At 55.9% G+C, this 18,562-nt stretch overlaps 1 protein-coding gene across 1 annotated transcript in view; it reads right to left on the reverse strand.

Annotated features, from left to right (window-relative positions):
- Positions 1-223: 223 nt before the first annotated feature.
- LOC145339071 (uncharacterized) overlaps positions 224-18,562 on the reverse strand; it is a 58,025-nt gene continuing 39,686 nt past the window's right edge. The window contains exons 7-9 of the mRNA XM_080183493.1: positions 9,230-9,349; positions 8,209-8,257; positions 224-380 (exon numbers count right to left, since the gene is read on the reverse strand). Coding sequence (XP_080039619.1) covers positions 283-380; positions 8,209-8,257; positions 9,230-9,349 — 267 coding nt within the window. The 3' untranslated portion in view covers positions 224-282. The remainder of the gene's footprint in view (positions 381-8,208; positions 8,258-9,229; positions 9,350-18,562) is intronic.

The raw sequence follows: 18,562 nt of genomic DNA on the forward strand, positions 1-18,562 counted from the left end.
ACATACAGCTACACACACAAACACATAAATAGACCACAGCCACGCACACAAATACATGCACACTGACATGTACGCGGACACACAATACACCCACACATGCCCATAGACGTGTGCACACGCACATGGACAGACACACACACTGCAGTAACAGAAAACACCTTTGTACAGAGAAAGGTCTCACAAAATTCCGTGAGGCACTTTATCAAAAGAAAAGTGGCTTGTGTAGAAAATTGTCCATACAGTACTCTAACTGGTGCTGGGGGAAGGGCAGGGCCCATCTCTTCAGGTGTCTCTCTGCTCAAATTTCACCAGCATGCTATCGGGAACGAGGGTGCCTCGGGGCTGCAGGTCTGTGCCATCCTCTTCCTCCGAGTCTGAATCTGGAGGGCAGAAGCAGAGAAAGTGGGAGAAATGACAAGAAAGGGCTGCGTTTATATCGATGTGGTCAGTGTGATGTTAGTATACCTTTAAGAAACTTTTTTTTTTAAATCATGATCTCTGCGGCTCTCACAGCTACAGTGTTTCCTTTGCTCACTCTCAGCCTCAGCTGATGTCATTTGTTACCAGCTTGACTGGAGACGTCCTTGTATTGCTACTTCAATAGCTTAAATGTGGGTTGTCAACGTTTACTCCAGGTTTATGACCCTGCATTGTTAGGAGGAATGTCATGGGTTTTGGTCAGGTTTTATTTTTCCTTCCTCAGAAATTCAAGGTTTCATTTTCTGTTTGGCTGCAAGTTACAGTTTAAGTTTTAGAAGGGACAACAAGCTGAAAATAAGTCTTGCTCTCTCTCTCCCTGGTTTTGGAAATTCTGCTGATTAGCTGAAAGCAAGGTCTTGCCTTTCCGAAGGGGACAAACGGTCGTTGGTGATTGCTTAGAGTCTCTTGCATTTTGGGAAGCTCTTCTGACTTCAAAATATTTTGAGTATATCCAGAGAACTGCAGACTTCATCCAAAGGACCCAAGTCCAGTATCACATGAGCATTAATCTTTGCTGTGTTGAACCTGTGAAAAGGATTTTGTCTCTGGCAAGGGTTTTGTTTCTTTGTTTTGTTGGAGCACAGAGGTTAGCACTGCTGCTTCACAACACCAGAACCCCAAGTTCAATTCCTGGCTTGGGTGACTGTGTGGAGTTTGCACATTCTCCCTGTGTCTGCGTGAGTTTCTTCCGGGTGCTCCGCTTTCCACTCACACTCCAAAGGTGTGCAGGTTTGGCCATTGCTAAATTGCCCCTTAGTGTAAGGAGAACTAACTTGAGTAAATTAATGGGATTTTAGGTAGAGGGCCTGAGTGGGATTGTGGTCTGTGCAGACTCGATGGGCCTAATGGCTTATTTCTGCACTGTAGGATTCTATGATTGGAACACATTGATATCTTTGTTAAGGCTAATACATTATAGTGGTTATTCTGTTTCTTGTTTGCAATTGATAAAAATTCTTGCTAATTGTCTTATCATATATGTTAACTCTATTCTTAAATAAACTTTGTTGAATAAATGTTTCCTAATAGGTCATTTGAATCACACCTGAGGTGAACCGTGTCATGTTTATCCTAGACAAATTCAAGGGGCAAAACTTATAATCCAAGCAGGCTTCATAAAACACTTTGGAGATTTTGACCTGAGCCATAACATCAGTCAGGCAGTAAGTTTAAACAGGCTGCAACTTAACCAGGTGGTGGGGTGGGGAGGGTTTGATGTTGTTCGTGGGGTACATGGGGGTAGGGGGTAATGGGAACCTCTGTCCTTCTTTCAGATCCAGTTTTACCAAAGTGAAGATCTTACCACACTCAGGCCCCTCTCAAATCCCACCTCCTCTCTGTCTGGGCACCAGCTCAGACTCCACCCAGGTTCCACTACCGCAGGGGGGAAAAGGTCAGTGTCTGGCCACTGCCTAATGGCGTCAATTGTCCAATCCCGTTTAAAGTATCAATGGCTGAAACTGCAAACCCTTGAAATCTCTTTATTTTGCTTAAATTAAAACTGTGCAATTGATAGAATCAATCACAGAGCAAGAACAGTCAGCCAAGCAAGGTTTTCTTGGGGTACAGCTGTTCCAACAGACTAGTGGATTCCTGGGCCACTCAAGTTCATGTGTTTTTGGATGGGAGCCCTGTCATCCATTAGACTGTTGAAACACCCCAACAACTATTGCCCCATTTTTGGCACGGTACTTAGCACTGCTGCCTCACAGTGCCCGGAACCTGGGTTCAATTCCCAGCTTGAGTCATTGTGCGGAGTCTGCATGTTCTCCCCGTGTCTGTGTGAGTTTCCTCCAGGTACTCAGGTTTCTTCCCACAGTCCAAAAGATGTGATGGTTAGGTGCGCTGACCATACTAAATCCCCCCTCAGTGTACTCAACCAGGCACCGGAATGTAGCGACTAGGAAATTTTTACAGTAATTTCATTGCTGTGTTAATGTAAGCCGACTTGTGACACTAATAAATAAACTTAAAAAATATGGAATAACAGATACCGGCGAGTGAGTTGCAGACTGGAATCCAAACAACGGGTTCGGGTGGTTTACATATAGAATAACAGATACCCAGGGATGAGTTACAGCCTGGAATCTAATTGAGGGGTTCGGGGTTGTTTACATAGAGAATAACAGATACCTGGGAGTGAGTTACAGGCTGGAATCTAATCAAGGGGTTCGGGGTGGTTTATATATAGAATAACAGATACCTGGGAGTGAGTTACAGGCTGGAATCTAATCAAGGGGTTCGGGGTGGTTTATATATAGAATAACAGATACCCGGGAGTGAGTTACAGACTGGAATCTAATCGAGGTGTTCAGGTGGTTGAGGGGGTTGAGCTATGAGGAGAGGCTGAATAAACTAGGCTTGTACTCGTTAGAGTTTAGAAGAATGAGGGGAGATCTCATTGAGGCATATAAGATGATGAATGGGATGGATAGGATAGAGGTGGAGAGACTCTTCCTGCTCAGAAAGGACAGTAGGACTAGGGGGCACAGCCTCAAGATAAAGGGGGGGCAGTTTAGAACGGAGTTGAGGAGGAACTTCTTCACTCAAAGGGTGGTGAATCTCTGGAATTCTCTGCCCGTTGAAGTGGTGGAGGCTGCCTCGCTAAATATTTTTAACACGCGGGTTGATGGGTTTTTGATAAGCGAGGGGATTAAGGGTTATGGGGAGAGGGCAGGAATGTGGAACTGAGCCACGACAGATCAGCCATGATCTTATTGAATAGCGGGGCAGGCTCGAAGGGCTAGATGGCCTACTCCTGCTCCTATTTCTTATGTTCTTATGTTCTTATACAGAATAACAGATATCTGGGAGTGAGTTACAGACTGGAATCTAATCGAGGGGTTCGGGGTGGTTTATATATACAATAACAGATACCCGGGAGTGAGTTACAGACTGGAATCTAATCGAGGGGTTCGGGATGGTTTATATATAGAATAACAGATACCCGGGAGTGAGTTACAGACTGGAATCTAATCGAGGGGTTCAGGGTGGTTTATATATAGAATAACAGATACCCAGGAGTGAGTTACAGACTGGAATCTAATCGAGGAGTTCAGGATGGTTTATATATAGAATAAGAGATACCCGGGAGTGAGTTACAGACTGGAATCTAATCGAGGAGTTCAGGATGGTTTATATATAGAATAAGAGATACCCGGGAGTGAGTTACAGACTGGAATCTAATCGAGGGGTTCGGGTGGTTTATATATAGAATAACAGATACCCGGGAGTGAGTTACAGACTGGAATCTAATCGAGGGGTTCGGGGTGGTTCATATATAGAATAACAGATACCCGGGAGTGAGTTACAGACTGGAATCTAATCGAGGAGTTCAGGATGGTTTATATATAGAATAAGAGATACCCGGGAATGAGTTACAGACTGGAATCTAATCGAGGGGTTTGGGTGGTTTATATATCGAATAACAGATACCCGGGAGTGAGTTACAGACTGGAATCTAATCGAGGGGTTTGGGGTGGTTCGTATATAGAATAATAAATACCCAGGAGTGAGTCACAGACTGGAATCTAATCGAGGGGTTCGGGGTGGTTTATATATAGAGTAACAGATACCCGTGAGTGAGTTACAGACTGGAATCTAATCGAGGGGTTCGGGGTGATTTATATATAAAATAACATAACCTGGGTGTGAGTTACAGACTAGAATCTAATCGAGGGGTTCGGGGTGGTTTATATATAGAATAACAGATACCCGGGAGTGAGTCACAGACTGGAATCTAATCGAGGGGTTCGGGATGGTTTATATATAGAATAACAGATACCCGGGAGCGAGTTACAGACTGGAATCTAATCGAGGGGTTCAGGGTGGTTTATATATAGAATAACAGATACCCGGGAGTGAGTTACAGACTGGAATCTAATTGAGGGGTTCGGGGTGGTTTATATATAGAATAACAGATACCCGGGAGTGAGTTACAGACTGGAATCTAATCGAGGGGTTCAGGGTGGTTTACATATAGAATAACAGATACCCAGGAGTGAGTTACAGACTGGAATCTAATCGAGGGGTTCGGGTGGTTTATATATAGAATAACAGATACCCGGGAGTGAGTTACAGACTGGAATCTAATCGAGGGGTTCGGGGTGGTTTATATATAGAATGACAGATATCCGGGAGTGAGTTTCAGACTGGAATCTAATCGAGGGGTTCGGGGTGGTTTATATATAAAATAACAGATACCCGGGAGTGAGTTACAGACTGGAATCTAATCGAGGGGTTCGGGGTGGTTTATATATAGAATAACAGATACCCGGGAGTGAGTTACAGACTGGAATCTAATCGAGGGGTTCGGGGTGGTTCATATATAGAATAACAGATACCCGGGAGTGAGTTACAGACTGGAATCTAATCGAGGAGTTCAGGATGGTTTATATATAGAATAAGAGATACCCGGGAATGAGTTACAGACTGGAATCTAATCGAGGGGTTTGGGTGGTTTATATATCGAATAACAGATACCCGGGAGTGAGTTACAGACTGGAATCTAATCGAGGGGTTTGGGGTGGTTCGTATATAGAATAATAAATACCCAGGAGTGAGTCACAGACTGGAATCTAATCGAGGGGTTCGGGGTGGTTTATATATAGAGTAACAGATACCCGTGAGTGAGTTACAGACTGGAATCTAATCGAGGGGTTCGGGGTGATTTATATATAAAATAACATAACCTGGGTGTGAGTTACAGACTAGAATCTAATCGAGGGGTTCGGGGTGGTTTATATATAGAATAACAGATACCCGGGAGTGAGTCACAGACTGGAATCTAATCGAGGGGTTCGGGATGGTTTATATATAGAATAACAGATACCCGGGAGCGAGTTACAGACTGGAATCTAATCGAGGGGTTCAGGGTGGTTTATATATAGAATAACAGATACCCGGGAGTGAGTTACAGACTGGAATCTAATTGAGGGGTTCGGGGTGGTTTATATATAGAATAACAGATACCCGGGAGTGAGTTACAGACTGGAATCTAATCGAGGGGTTCAGGGTGGTTTACATATAGAATAACAGATACCCAGGAGTGAGTTACAGACTGGAATCTAATCGAGGGGTTCGGGTGGTTTATATATAGAATAACAGATACCCGGGAGTGAGTTACAGACTGGAATCTAATCGAGGGGTTCGGGGTGGTTTATATATAGAATGACAGATATCCGGGAGTGAGTTTCAGACTGGAATCTAATCGAGGGGTTCGGGGTGGTTTATATATAAAATAACAGATACCCGGGAGTGAGTTACAGACTGGAATCTAATCGAGGGGTTCGGGGTGGTTTATATATAGAATAACAGATACCCGGGAGTGAGTTACAGACTGGAATCTAATCGAGGGGTTCGGGGTGGTTTATATATAGAATGACAGATATCCGGGAGTGAGTTTCAGACTGGAATCTAATCGAGGGGTTCGGGGTGGTTTATATATAGAATAACAGATACCGGGAGTGAGTTACAGACTGGAATCTAATCGAGGGGTTCGGGGTGGTTTATATATAGAATGACAGATATCCGGGAGTGAGTTTCAGACTGGAATCTAATCGAGGGGTTCGGGGTGGTTTATATATAAAATAACATAACCTGGGTGTGACTTATGGGGGCCATTTGTCATGTTTTCTCAATTAGTGATTATCCTTCGCCCCACTCACTCAGTTGATACGCTCACTGAGCTACCAGAGTGTAAATGTAAAACAGTTTGCAAAATCCTCCATGCCTGCACCCTCTGTAACCTCCTCCAGCCTCACCACCCCCTCATCCAAGTTTTCCACCCTCCTCTTACCGATTCCGTCCCCCCTCCCATTCCATTTGAACCACTCCAGCGTTGGCGGCCACGTCTGTGGCTGCCGCAGCCCCCCACCCAAGTTTCAGAATCCACTCCCTAAATCTTTCCATCTCTGTACCTCTCTCTCTGCTCTTTTAAGACACTTTGTAGCTGTGACTTCTCTCCCTCTGCGAACAAGTTTTTGCCCTTCTCTTCTAAAGATGTACCTATCTGGCTTGTCGTCCCAATTTTAGAAGATCATAAGAGGGCGGCATGGCGGTATAAGGGTTAGCGCAGCTGTCTCACGCCACCAGGGAGCTGGATTTAATTTCGGGTCACTGTCTGTGTGGAGTTTTCAGATTCTCTCCTCTGGTTTCCTTCCAGATGATCAGTTAGGTGGATTGGCCATGATAAATTATCCCTTAGTGTCCAAAGATGTGCAGGTTGGGCAGTATGTGGCACAGTGGTTAGCACTACCAACTCACAGTGCCAGGGACCCAAGTTCAATTTCATGCTTGGATCACTGTCTGTGTGGAGTTTGCACGTTCTCCCCATGTCTACGTGGGTTTCCTCCGGGTGCTCCTCCCATACTCCAAAGATATGTCAGTTAGGTGCATTGGCTGTGTTAAATTCTTCCTTAGTATACCCAAACGGGCGCCGGAGTGTCGCAACTAGGATTTTCACAGTAAACTAGGTTAGGTGGATTGGCCATGCTAAATTGTCCCTTAGTGTCCAAAGATGGGTAGGTTAGGCGCACTGGTCATGCTGAATTGACCCTACTGTCAGGGGGATTAGCAGGGTATGTGGGGTACGGGGGTGGAGACTGGGTGGGATTGTGCAGGCTTAATGGGCTGAATGGCCTCCTCCTGCACCATAGGATTCTATGATTCTGTGGCTGCAGAGTTGCTGTTGGCCAATTCTTCCCTGTGTCTGTTCCTCCATGTAGTAGGATCGTGGCTGACCTGATTGCAGGTCTAATTCCTGCCGGTCCTTCTCCTCACCAGTAACCCCCACCTCCCTACCCCAGTCAATGAGGAATCTCTCTAACTCAGGTCTTGAATATATTCAGTGTCCTGTAGCCTCCACTGCTCCTCTGGGGGAGAGAATCCTACAGACTGACTCCCCCCCCCACCCCGAGAGAAGAAATTCCCTCCTCATCTCCATCTTCAATGGGAGGGGGAGAGAGAGAGGGAGAGACCCACTTATTTTCAAACTATGATACCCCCCCCACCCCTGCCCATCTCTCTCTCACAGAGCCACAGAGGTATACAGCATAGGAACAAGCCTTTCGGTCCAACTTGTCCGTGCCGCCCAATTTTATACGTCTAAGCTAGTCCCAAATACCTGCATTTGGCCCATATCCCTCTGTACCCATCTTATCCATTGTAACTGTCTAAACACTTTTTAAAAGACAAAATTGTACCCGCTTCTACTACTACCTCTGGCAGCTTGTTCCAGACACTCACCGCCCTCTGTGTGAAAATATTGCCCCTCTGGACACTTTTGTATCTCTCCCCTCTCACCTCAAAACTATGCCCTCTAATTTTACACTCCCCTACCTTTGGGAGGAGATACTGACTATCTAGCTGATCTATGCCCCTCATTATTTTATAGACCTCTATAGAATCACCCCTCAGCCTTCTACGCTCCAGGGAATAAAAGTCTTAGTCTATCCAGCCTCTCCTTATAACTCAAACCATCAAGTCCTCTTTATCCTAGATTTCCCTCCTCCCCCACAAGGGGGAATCATCCTCTCAGTCTCCATCCCTCAAATCACCCCTCACCCTCTTAGAATCGTATCTTTTCTATAAAATCACCTCTCATTTATTCTAAACTCCAATGGGTACAGGTCCCCCCCAAACCTGTTCAATCCTCCCCTTAATGAGGGAACAAAAAGGACACACAATGTTGCTGGAAGTTGTGCCTGGCCTGAGAAGAGTGAGACCTACTTTGAACATCACTGCCATTAGCTCCAGGTTGTGAGTCTGCCGTGCTGAACTAGGACAAAAGAACTGGTTGTTAAATACAGATATTGTCATGCTGTTTGCACGCTTACAGTCATCACAATCGCCACAGTTCATCATACATTGTATTTGCTCTCTCCTGCATCTGACAGGCAGCACGGTGTCACAGCGGTTAGCACTGCTGCCTCACGGCGCCAGGGACCCAGGTTCAATTCCTGCCCTCAAGTCACTGTCTGTGTGGAGTTTGCACATTCTCCCCGTGTCTACATGGGTTTCCTCTGGATGCACTGGTTTCCACCCACACTCCGAACGAGTGCAAATTAAACTCAAACCAGAAACTAGAAGCAGGAATAGACTATTTGGCCCTTTGAGCTTGCTCCGCCATTTATTATGATCATGACTGATCATCAAATTGAATATCCTGATCCTCCTTCCCCACTCATATCCCTCGATCCCATTAGCCCCAAGAGCTATTTCTTCTAGAAATCATGCAACTTTTTGGCCTCAACTACTTTCTGTGGGAGTGAATTCCACACATTCACCGCCCTCTGGGTGAAGAACTTTCTCCTCATCTCAGTCCTGTAAGGTTCTGGACTCCCCTCACCATCGGGAACTTTCTTTCTGAATCTACCCTTTCTAACCCTGTTAGAATTTTATAAGTTTCGATGAGATCCCCTCTCAATCTTCTGAACTCCAGGTTAAGGGGGATTGGCCATGCAAAATTGCCCCTCAGTGTACCCGTACAGGCGCCACACAGGAGTGTGGTGATGAGGGAAGTTTGACAGCAACTTCATTGCAGTGTTAATGTAAGCCGACTTGTGACACTAAGAAATAAACTTTGACTTAAGCAATTGCCCCTTTGTCTTGTGTGTATAATTGCCCGTGTTCATGTGATTACTCCCTTTACCTGCTGTTTTGTAATAATTGCCCCTTTATCCTGTGTGTGTATTTGATGATTACCCCCTCACCCCCTTCTGTTGGCGCTGGTTGCCCCCTCGCCCTTCACCTGGTAGGTCATCGCGCTGCTGCTCAGCAGTCGCATGAGCTCCGTGAACCGCTGCTCGTAGAGGTGCAGGAGGACTGCCATGTAGAGACTGGAGCTGCTCATCTGTTCCTCAGCCTGGATCTAGGGAGAGAGGAGGAGACAGAAATCAGCCCAGGATGAGCCAGTGTCCGCGGCAGTGTCCCCTCTACTGACTGTCTCTAGTGCCTGGGTGGGAGGCGGAGATTGCTGGGACTCTGCTGCTACTGGCTTTGAGTTCTGTCCTGCCGAGACAGAATGGGGAGGACAGGGAGGGTGACAGCTCAATAACTTAGCGGAGCACCGAGGGAGGGGAAGGCTAGTGTGGTTCTCTCTGGCATTGACACTGTCAATCCACCTCCCCCATCCTGAGCTCCGTCATACCTGGAAGTCCCTCCATTTTCCCCCTTGGTCCGTACTGCCCCCTCCCCCCCCGCCCCCGTCGGTCCGTACTCCTCCCCCTGCCCCTCCCTCTGTTGGTCCGTACTCTCCCCCCTCCACTGTCCTGCGCTATGAGGCCACACTCTCTCTCTACCCGTGAGGCCACACTCTCTCTCTACCCGTGAGGCCGCACTCTCCCTGTACCCGTGAGGCCGCACTCTCCCTGTACCCGTGAGGCCGCACTCTCCCTGTACCCGTGAGGCCGCACTCTCTCTACCCGTGAGGCCACACTCTCTCTCTACCCGTGAGGCCGCACTCTCCCTGTACCCGTGAGGCCGCACTCTCCCTGTACCCGTGAGGCCGCACTCTCCCTGTACCCGTGAGGCCGCACTCTCCCTGTACCCGTGAGGCCGCACTCTCTCTACCCGTGAGGCCGCACTCTCCCCGTACCCGTGAGGCCGCACTCTCCCTGTACCCGTGAGGCCGCACTCTCCCTGTACCTGTGAGGCCGCACTCTCCCTCTACCCGTGAGGCCGCACTCTCCCTGTACCCGTGAGGCCGCACTCTCCCTCTACCCGTGAGGCCGCACTCTCCCTGTACCCGTGAGGCCGCACTCTCCCTCTACCCGTGAGGCCGCACTCTCCCTGTACCCGTGAGGCCGCACTCTCCCTGTACCCGTGAGGCCGCACTCTCCCTCTACCCGTGAGGCCGCACTCTCTCTCTACCCGTGAGGCCGCACTCTCCCTGTACCCGTGAGGCCGCACTCTCCCTGTACCCGTGAGGCCGCACTCTCCCTGTACCCGTGAGGCCACACTCTCTCTCTACCCGTGAGGCCGCACTCTCCCTGTACCCGTGAGGCCGCACTCTCTCTACCCGTGAGGCCACACTCTCTCTCTACCCGTGAGGCCGCACTCTCCCTGTACCCGTGAGGCCGCACTCTCTCTACCCGTGAGGCCACACTCTCCCCGTACCCGTGAGGCCGCACTCTCCCTGTACCCGTGAGGCCGCACTCTCTCTCTACCCGTGAGGCCACACTCTCCCCGAACCTGTGAGGCCGCACTCTCCCTGTACCCGTGAGGCCGCACTCTCCCCGTACCCGTGAGGCCGCACTCTCTCTCTACCCGTGAGGCCGCACTCTCCCCGTACCCGTGAGGCCGCACTCTCTCTACCCGTGAGGCCACACTCTCTCTCTACCCGTGAGGCCGCACTCTCCCCGTACCCGTGAGGCCGCACTCTCCCTGTACCCGTGAGGCCGCACTCTCCCTGTACCCGTGAGGCCGCACTCTCCCTGTACCCGTGAGGCCGCACTCTCCCTGTACCCGTGAGGCCGCACTCTCCCTGTACCCGTGAGGCCGCACTCTCCCTGTACCCGTGAGGCCGCACTCTCCCTGTACCCGTGAGGCCGCACTCTCTCTACCCGTGAGGCCACACTCTCCCCGTACCCGTGAGGCCGCACTCTCCCTGTACCCGTGAGGCCGCACTCTCCCTGTACCCGTGAGGCCGCACTCTCTCTCTACCCGTGAGGCCGCACTCTCCCTGTACCCGTGAGGCCGCACTCTCCCTGTACCCGTGAGGCCGCACTCTCTCTACCCGTGAGGCCGCACTCTCTCTACCCGTGAGGCCGCACTCTCCCTGTACCCGTGAGGCCACACTCTCCCTGTACCCGTGAGGCCACACTCTCCCTGTACCCGTGAGGCCACACTCTCCCTGTACCCGTGAGGCCACACTCCCCCTGTACCCGTGAGGCCGCACTCTCCCTACCCGTGAGGCCGCACTCTCCCTGTACCCGTGAGGCCGCACTCCCCCTGTACCCGTGAGGCCGCACTCTCCCTGTACCCGTGAGGCCGCACTCCCCCTGTACCCGTGAGGCCGCACTCTCCCTGTACCCGTGAGGCCGCACTCTCCCTGTACCCGTGAGGCCGCACTCTCCCTGTACCCGTGAGGCCGCACTCTCCCTGTACCCGTGAGGCCGCACTCTCCCTGTACCCGTGAGGCCGCACTCTCCCTGTACCCGTGAGGCCGCACTCTCCCTACCCGTGAGGCCGCACTCTCCCTGTACCCGTGAGGCCGCACTCCCCCTGTACCCGTGAGGCCGCACTCTCCCTGTACCCGTGAGGCCACACTCTCCCTGTACCCGTGAGGCCGCACTCCCCCTGTACCCGTGAGGCCGCACTCTCCCTGTACCCGTGAGGCCGCACTCTCTCTACCCGTGAGGCCGCACTCTCCCTGTACCCGCGAGGCCGCACTCTCCCTGTACCCGTGAGGCCGCACTCTCCCTACCCGTGAGGCCGCACTCTCCCCGTACCCGTGAGGCCGCACTCCCCCTGTACCCGTGAGGCCACACTCTCTCTCTACCCGTGAGGCCGCACTCTCCCTGTACCCGCGAGGCCGCACTCTCCCTACCCGTGAGGCCGCACTCTCCCTGTACCCGTGAGGCCGCACTCTCCCTGTACCCGTGAGGCCGCACTCTCCCTGTACCCGTGAGGCCGCACTCTCCCTACCCGTGAGGCCGCACTCTCCCTACCCGTGAGGCCGCACTCTCCCCGTACCCGTGAGGCCGCACTCCCCCTGTACCCGTGAGGCCACACTCTCTCTCTACCCGTGAGGCCACACTCTCCCTGTACCCGTGAGGCCGCACTCTCCCTACCCGTGAGGCCGCACTCTCCCTGTACCCGTGAGGCCGCACTCTCCCTGTACCCGTGAGGCCGCACTCTCCCTGTACCCGTGAGGCCGCACTCCCCCTGTACCCGTGAGGCCGCACTCTCTCTACCCGTGAGGCCGCACTCTCTCTACCCGTGAGGCCGCACTCTCCCTGTACCCGTGAGGCCGCACTCTCTCTCTACCCGTGAGGCCACACTCTCCCTGTACCCGTGAGGCCGCACTCTCTCTACCCGTGAGGCCGCACTCTCCCTGTACCCGTGAGGCCGCACTCTCTCTCTACCCGTGAGGCCGCACTCTCCCTGTACCCGTGAGGCCGCACTCTCTCTCTACCCGTGAGGCCGCACTCTCCCTGTACCCGTGAGGCCGCACTCTCCCTGTACCCGTGAGGCCGCACTCTCTCTCTACCCGTGAGGCCGCACTCTCCCTGTACCCGTGAGGCCACACTCTCCCTGTACCCGTGAGGCCGCACTCCCCCTGTACCCGTGAGGCCGCACTCTCTCTCTACCCGTGAGGCCGCACTCTCCCTGTACCCGTGAGGCCGCACTCTCCCTGTACCCGCGAGGCCGCACTCTCCCTGTACCCGTGAGGCCGCACTCTCCCTGTACCCGTGAGGCCGCACTCTCCCTGTACCCGTGAGGCCGCACTCTCTCTCTACCCGTGAGGCCGCACTCTCCCTGTACCCGTGAGGCCGCACTCTCCCCGTACCCGCGAGGCCGCACTCTCCCTGTACCCGTGAGGCCACACTCTCCCTGTACCCGTGAGGCCACACTCTCTCTCTACCCGTGAGGCCGCACTCTCCCTGTACCCGTGAGGCCACACTCTCCCTGTACCCGTGAGGCCACACTCTCCCTGTACCCGTGAGGCCACACTCTCCCTGTACCCGTGAGGCCACACTCTCCCTGTACCCGTGAGGCCACACTCTCTCTCTAACCGTGAGGCCGCACTCTCCCTGTACCCGTGAGGCCACACTCTCCCTGTACCCGTGAGAACGCACTCTCCCTGTACCCGTGAGGCCGCACTCTCTCTACCCGTGAGGCCGCACTCTCTCTACCCGTGAGGCCGCACTCTCCCTGTACCCGCGAGGCCACACTCTCCCTGTACCCGTGAGGCCACACTCTCCCTGTACCCGTGAGGCCACACTCTCCCTGTACCCGTGAGGCCACACTCTCCCTGTACCCGTGAGGCCACACTCCCCCTGTACCCGTGAGGCCGCACTCTCCCTACCCGTGAGGCCGCACTCTCCCTGTACCCGTGAGGCCGCACTCCCCCTGTACCCGTGAGGCCGCACTCTCCCTGTACCCGTGAGGCCGCACTCCCCCTGTACCCGTGAGGCCGCACTCTCCCTGTACCCGTGAGGCCGCACTCTCCCTGTACCCGTGAGGCCGCACTCTCCCTGTACCCGTGAGGCCGCACTCTCCCTGTACCCGTGAGGCCGCACTCTCCCTGTACCCGTGAGGCCGCACTCTCCCTGTACCCGTGAGGCCGCACTCTCCCTACCCGTGAGGCCGCACTCTCCCTGTACCCGTGAGGCCGCACTCCCCCTGTACCCGTGAGGCCGCACTCTCCCTGTACCCGTGAGGCCACACTCTCCCTGTACCCGTGAGGCCGCACTCCCCCTGTACCCGTGAGGCCGCACTCTCCCTGTACCCGTGAGGCCGCACTCTCTCTACCCGTGAGGCCGCACTCTCCCTGTACCCGCGAGGCCGCACTCTCCCTGTACCCGTGAGGCCGCACTCTCCCTACCCGTGAGGCCGCACTCTCCCCGTACCCGTGAGGCCGCACTCCCCCTGTACCCGTGAGGCCACACTCTCTCTCTACCCGTGAGGCCGCACTCTCCCTGTACCCGCGAGGCCGCACTCTCCCTGTACCCGTGAGGCCGCACTCTCCCTACCCGTGAGGCCGCACTCTCCCTGTACCCGTGAGGCCGCACTCTCCCTGTACCCGTGAGGCCGCACTCTCCCTGTACCCGTGAGGCCGCACTCCCCCTGTACCCGTGAGGCCGCACTCTCTCTACCCGTGAGGCCGCACTCTCTCTACCCGTGAGGCCGCACTCTCCCTGTACCCGTGAGGCCGCACTCTCTCTCTACCCGTGAGGCCACACTCTCCCTGTACCCGTGAGGCCGCACTCTCTCTACCCGTGAGGCCGCACTCTCCCTGTACCCGTGAGGCCGCACTCTCTCTCTACCCGTGAGGCCGCACTCTCCCTGTACCCGTGAGGCCGCACTCTCTCTCTACCCGTGAGGCCGCACTCTCCCTGTACCCGTGAGGCCGCACTCTCTCTCTACCCGTGAGGCCGCACTCTCCCTGTACCCGTGAGGCCGCACTCTCTCTCTACCCGTGAGGCCGCACTCTCCCTGTACCCGTGAGGCCGCACTCTCTCTCTACCCGTGAGGCCGCACTCTCCCTGTACCCGTGAGGCCGCACTCTCCCTGTACCCGCGAGGCCGCACTCTCCCTGTACCCGTGAGGCCGCACTCTCCCTGTACCCGTGAGGCCGCACTCTCCCTGTACCCGTGAGGCCGCACTCTCTCTCTACCCGTGAGGCCGCACTCTCCCTGTACCCGTGAGGCCGCACTCTCCCCGTACCCGCGAGGCCGCACTCTCCCTGTACCCGTGAGGCCACACTCTCCCTGTACCCGTGAGGCCACACTCTCTCTCTACCCGTGAGGCCGCACTCTCCCTGTACCCGTGAGGCCACACTCTCCCTGTACCCGTGAGGCCACACTCTCCCTGTACCCGTGAGGCCACACTCTCCCTGTACCCGTGAGGCCACACTCTCCCTGTACCCGTGAGGCCACACTCTCTCTCTAACCGTGAGGCCGCACTCTCCCTGTACCCGTGAGGCCACACTCTCCCTGTACCCGTGAGGCCACACTCTCCCTGTACCCGTGAGGCCACACTCTCTCTCTACCCGTGAGGCCACACTCCCCCTGTACCCGTGAGGCCGCACTCTCTCTCTACCCGTGAGGCCGCACTCTCCCTGTACCCGTGAGGCCACACTCTCCCTGTACCCGTGAGGCCGCACTCTCCCTGTACCCGTGAGGCCACACTCTCTCTACCCGTGAGGCCGCACTCTCCCTGTACCCGTGACGCCACACTCTCTCTCTACCCGTGAGGCCACACTCTCCCTGTACCCGTGAGGCCGCACTCTCCCCGTACCCGTGAGGCCGCACTCTCCCTGTACCCGTGAGGCCGCACTCTCTCTCTACCCGTGAGGCCGCACTCTCCCTGTACCCGTGAGGCCGCACTCTCCCTGTACCCGTGAGGCCGCACTCTCCCTGTACCCGTGAGGCCGCACTCTCCCTGTACCCGTGAGGCCACACTCTCCCTGTACCCGTGAGGCCGCACTCTCCCTGTACCCGTGAGGCCACACTCTCTCTCTACCCGTGAGGCCGCACTCTCCCTGTACCCGTGAGGCCGCACTCTCTCTCTACCCGTGAGGCCGCACTCTCCCCGTACCCGTGAGGCCGCACTCTCCCCGTACCCGTGAGGCCGCACTCTCTCTCTACCCGTGAGACCGCACTCTCTCTCTACCCGTGAGGCCACACTCTCTCTCTACCCGTGAGACCGCACTCTCTCTCTACCCGTGAGGCCACACTCTCTCTCTACCCGTGAGGCCACACTCTCCCTGTACCCGCGAGGCCGCACTCTCCCTGTACCCATGATGCCGCACTCTCTCTCTACCCGTGAGGCCACACTCTCTCCCTACCCGTGAGACCGCACTCTCTCTCTACCCGTGAGGCCGCACTCTCTCTCTACCCGTGAGGCCGCACTCTCCCTGTACCCGTGAGGCCACACTCTCCCCGTACCCGTGAGGCCGCACTCTCCCTGTACCCGTGAGGCCGCACTCTCCCCGTACCCGAGAGGCCGCACTCTCCCTGTACCCGTGAGGCCACACTCTCCCCGTACCCGTGAGGCCGCACTCTCCCTGTACCCGTGAGGCCGCACTCTCCCTGTACCCGTGAGGCCGCACTCTCCCCGTACCCGTGAGGCCACACTCCCCCTGTACCCGTGAGGCCACACTCTCCCTGTACCCGTGAGGCCACACTCTCTCTCTACCCGTGAGGCCGCACTCTCTCCGTACCCGTGAGGCCGCACTCTCCCTGTACCCGTGAGGCCACACTCTCCCTGTACCCGCGAGGCCACACTCTCCCTGTACCCGTGAGGCCACACTCTCCCTGTACCCGTGAGGCCACACTCTCCCTGTACCCGTGAGGCCGCACTCTCCCTGTACCTGTGAGGCCGCACTCTCCCTGTACCCGTGAGGCCGCACTCTCCCTGTACCCGTGAGGCCGCACTCTCTCTCTACCCGTGAGGCCGCACTCTCCCTGTACCCGTGAGGCCGCACTCTCCCCGTACCCGTGAGGCCGCACTCTCCCCGTACCCGTGAGGCCACACTCTCCCTGTACCCGTGAGGCCACACTCTCCCTGTACCCGTGAGGCCGCACTCTCTCTCTACCCGTGAGGCCACACTCTCTCTCTACCCGTGAGGCCACACTCTCCCTGTACCCGTGAGGCCACACTCTCCCTGTACCCGTGAGGCCGCACTCTCCCTGTACCCGTGAGGCCGCACTCTCCCTGTACCCGTGAGGCCGCACTCTCCCTGTACCCGTGAGGCCACACTCTCCCTGTACCCGTGAGGCCGCACTCTCTCTCTACCCGTGAGGCCGCACTCTCCCTGTACCCGTGAGGCCACACTCTCCCTGTACCCGTGAGGCCGCACTCTCTCTCTACCCGTGAGGCCACACTCTCTCTCTACCCGTGAGGCCACACTCTCCCTGTACCCGTGAGGCCGCACTCTCTCTCTACCCGTGAGGCCACACTCTCTCTCTACCCGTGAGGCCACACTCTCCCCGTACCCGTGAGGCCGCACTCTCTCTCTACCCGTGAGGCCGCACTCTCTCTCTACCCGTGAGGCCACACTCTTCCTGTACCCGTGAGGCCGCACTCTCTCTCTACCCGTGAGGCCGCACTCTCCCTGTACCCGTGAGGCCGCACTCTCCCTGTACCCGTGAGGCCACACTCTCTCTCTACCCGTGAGGCCGCACTCCCCCTGTACCCGTGAGGCCGCACTCTCCCTGTACCCGTGAGGCCGCACTCTCTCTCTACCCGTGAGGCCGCACTCTCTCTCTACCCGTGAGGCCGCACTCTCTCTCTACCCGTGAGGCCGCACTCTCTCTCTACCCGTGAGGCCACACTCTCCCTGTACCCGTGAGGCCGCACTCTCCCTGTACCCGTGAGGCCACACTCTCTCTCTACCCGTGAGGCCGCACTCTCCCTGTACCCGTGAGGCCACACTCTCTCTCTACCCGTGAGGCCACACTCTCCCTGTACCCGTGAGGCCGCACTCTCCCTGTACCCGTGAGGCCACACTCTCTCTCTACCCGTGAGGCCGCACTCTCCCCGTACCCGTGAGGCCACACTCTCCCTGTACCCGTGAGGCCGCACTCTCTCTCTATCCGTGAGGCCACACTCTCCCTGTACCCGTGAGGCCGCACTCTCTCTCTATCCGTGAGGCCACACTCTCCCTGTACCCGTGAGGCCGCACTCTCTCTCTATCCGTGAGGCCACACTCTCCCTGTACCCGTGAGGCCGCACTCTCTCTCTACCCGTGAGGCCGCACTCTCCCCGTACCCGTGAGGCCGCACTCTCCCTGTACCCGTGAGGCCGCACTCTCCCTGTACCCGTGAGGCCACACTCTCTCTCTACCCGTGAGGCCGCACTCTCCCCGTACCCGTGAGGCCACACTCTCCCTGTACCCGTGAGGCCGCACTCTCCCCGTACCCGTGAGGCCACACTCTCCCTGTACCTGTGAGGCCGCACTCTCCCTGTACCCGTGAGGCCGGACTCTCCCTGTACCCGCGAGGCCACACTCTCCCTGTACCTGTGAGGCCACACTCCCCCTGTACCCGTGAGGCCACACTCTCCCTGTACCCGTGAGGCCGCACTCTCCCTGTACCCGTGAGGCCACACTCCCCCTGTACCCGTGAGGCCGCACTCCCCCTGTACCCGTGAGGCCGCACTCTCCCTGTACCCGTGAGGCCGCACTCTCCCTGTACCCGTGAGGCCGCACTCTCCCTGTACCCGTGAGGCCGCACTCTCCCTGTACCCGTGAGGCCACACTCTCCCTGTACCCGTGAGGCCGCACTCTCTCTCTACCCGTGAGGCCACACTCTTCCTGTACCCGTGAGGCCGCACTCTCTCTCTACCCGTGAGGCCGCACTCTCCCTGTACCCGTGAGGCCGCACTCTCCCTGTACCCGTGAGGCCGCACTCTC

The sequence above is a fragment of the Carcharhinus amblyrhynchos genome, unplaced genomic scaffold (assembly GCF_965287045.1).
Source record: "Carcharhinus amblyrhynchos unplaced genomic scaffold, sCarAmb.v2.hapA chromosome_314, whole genome shotgun sequence".
Classification (NCBI taxonomy): Eukaryota; Metazoa; Chordata; class Chondrichthyes; order Carcharhiniformes; family Carcharhinidae; genus Carcharhinus; species Carcharhinus amblyrhynchos.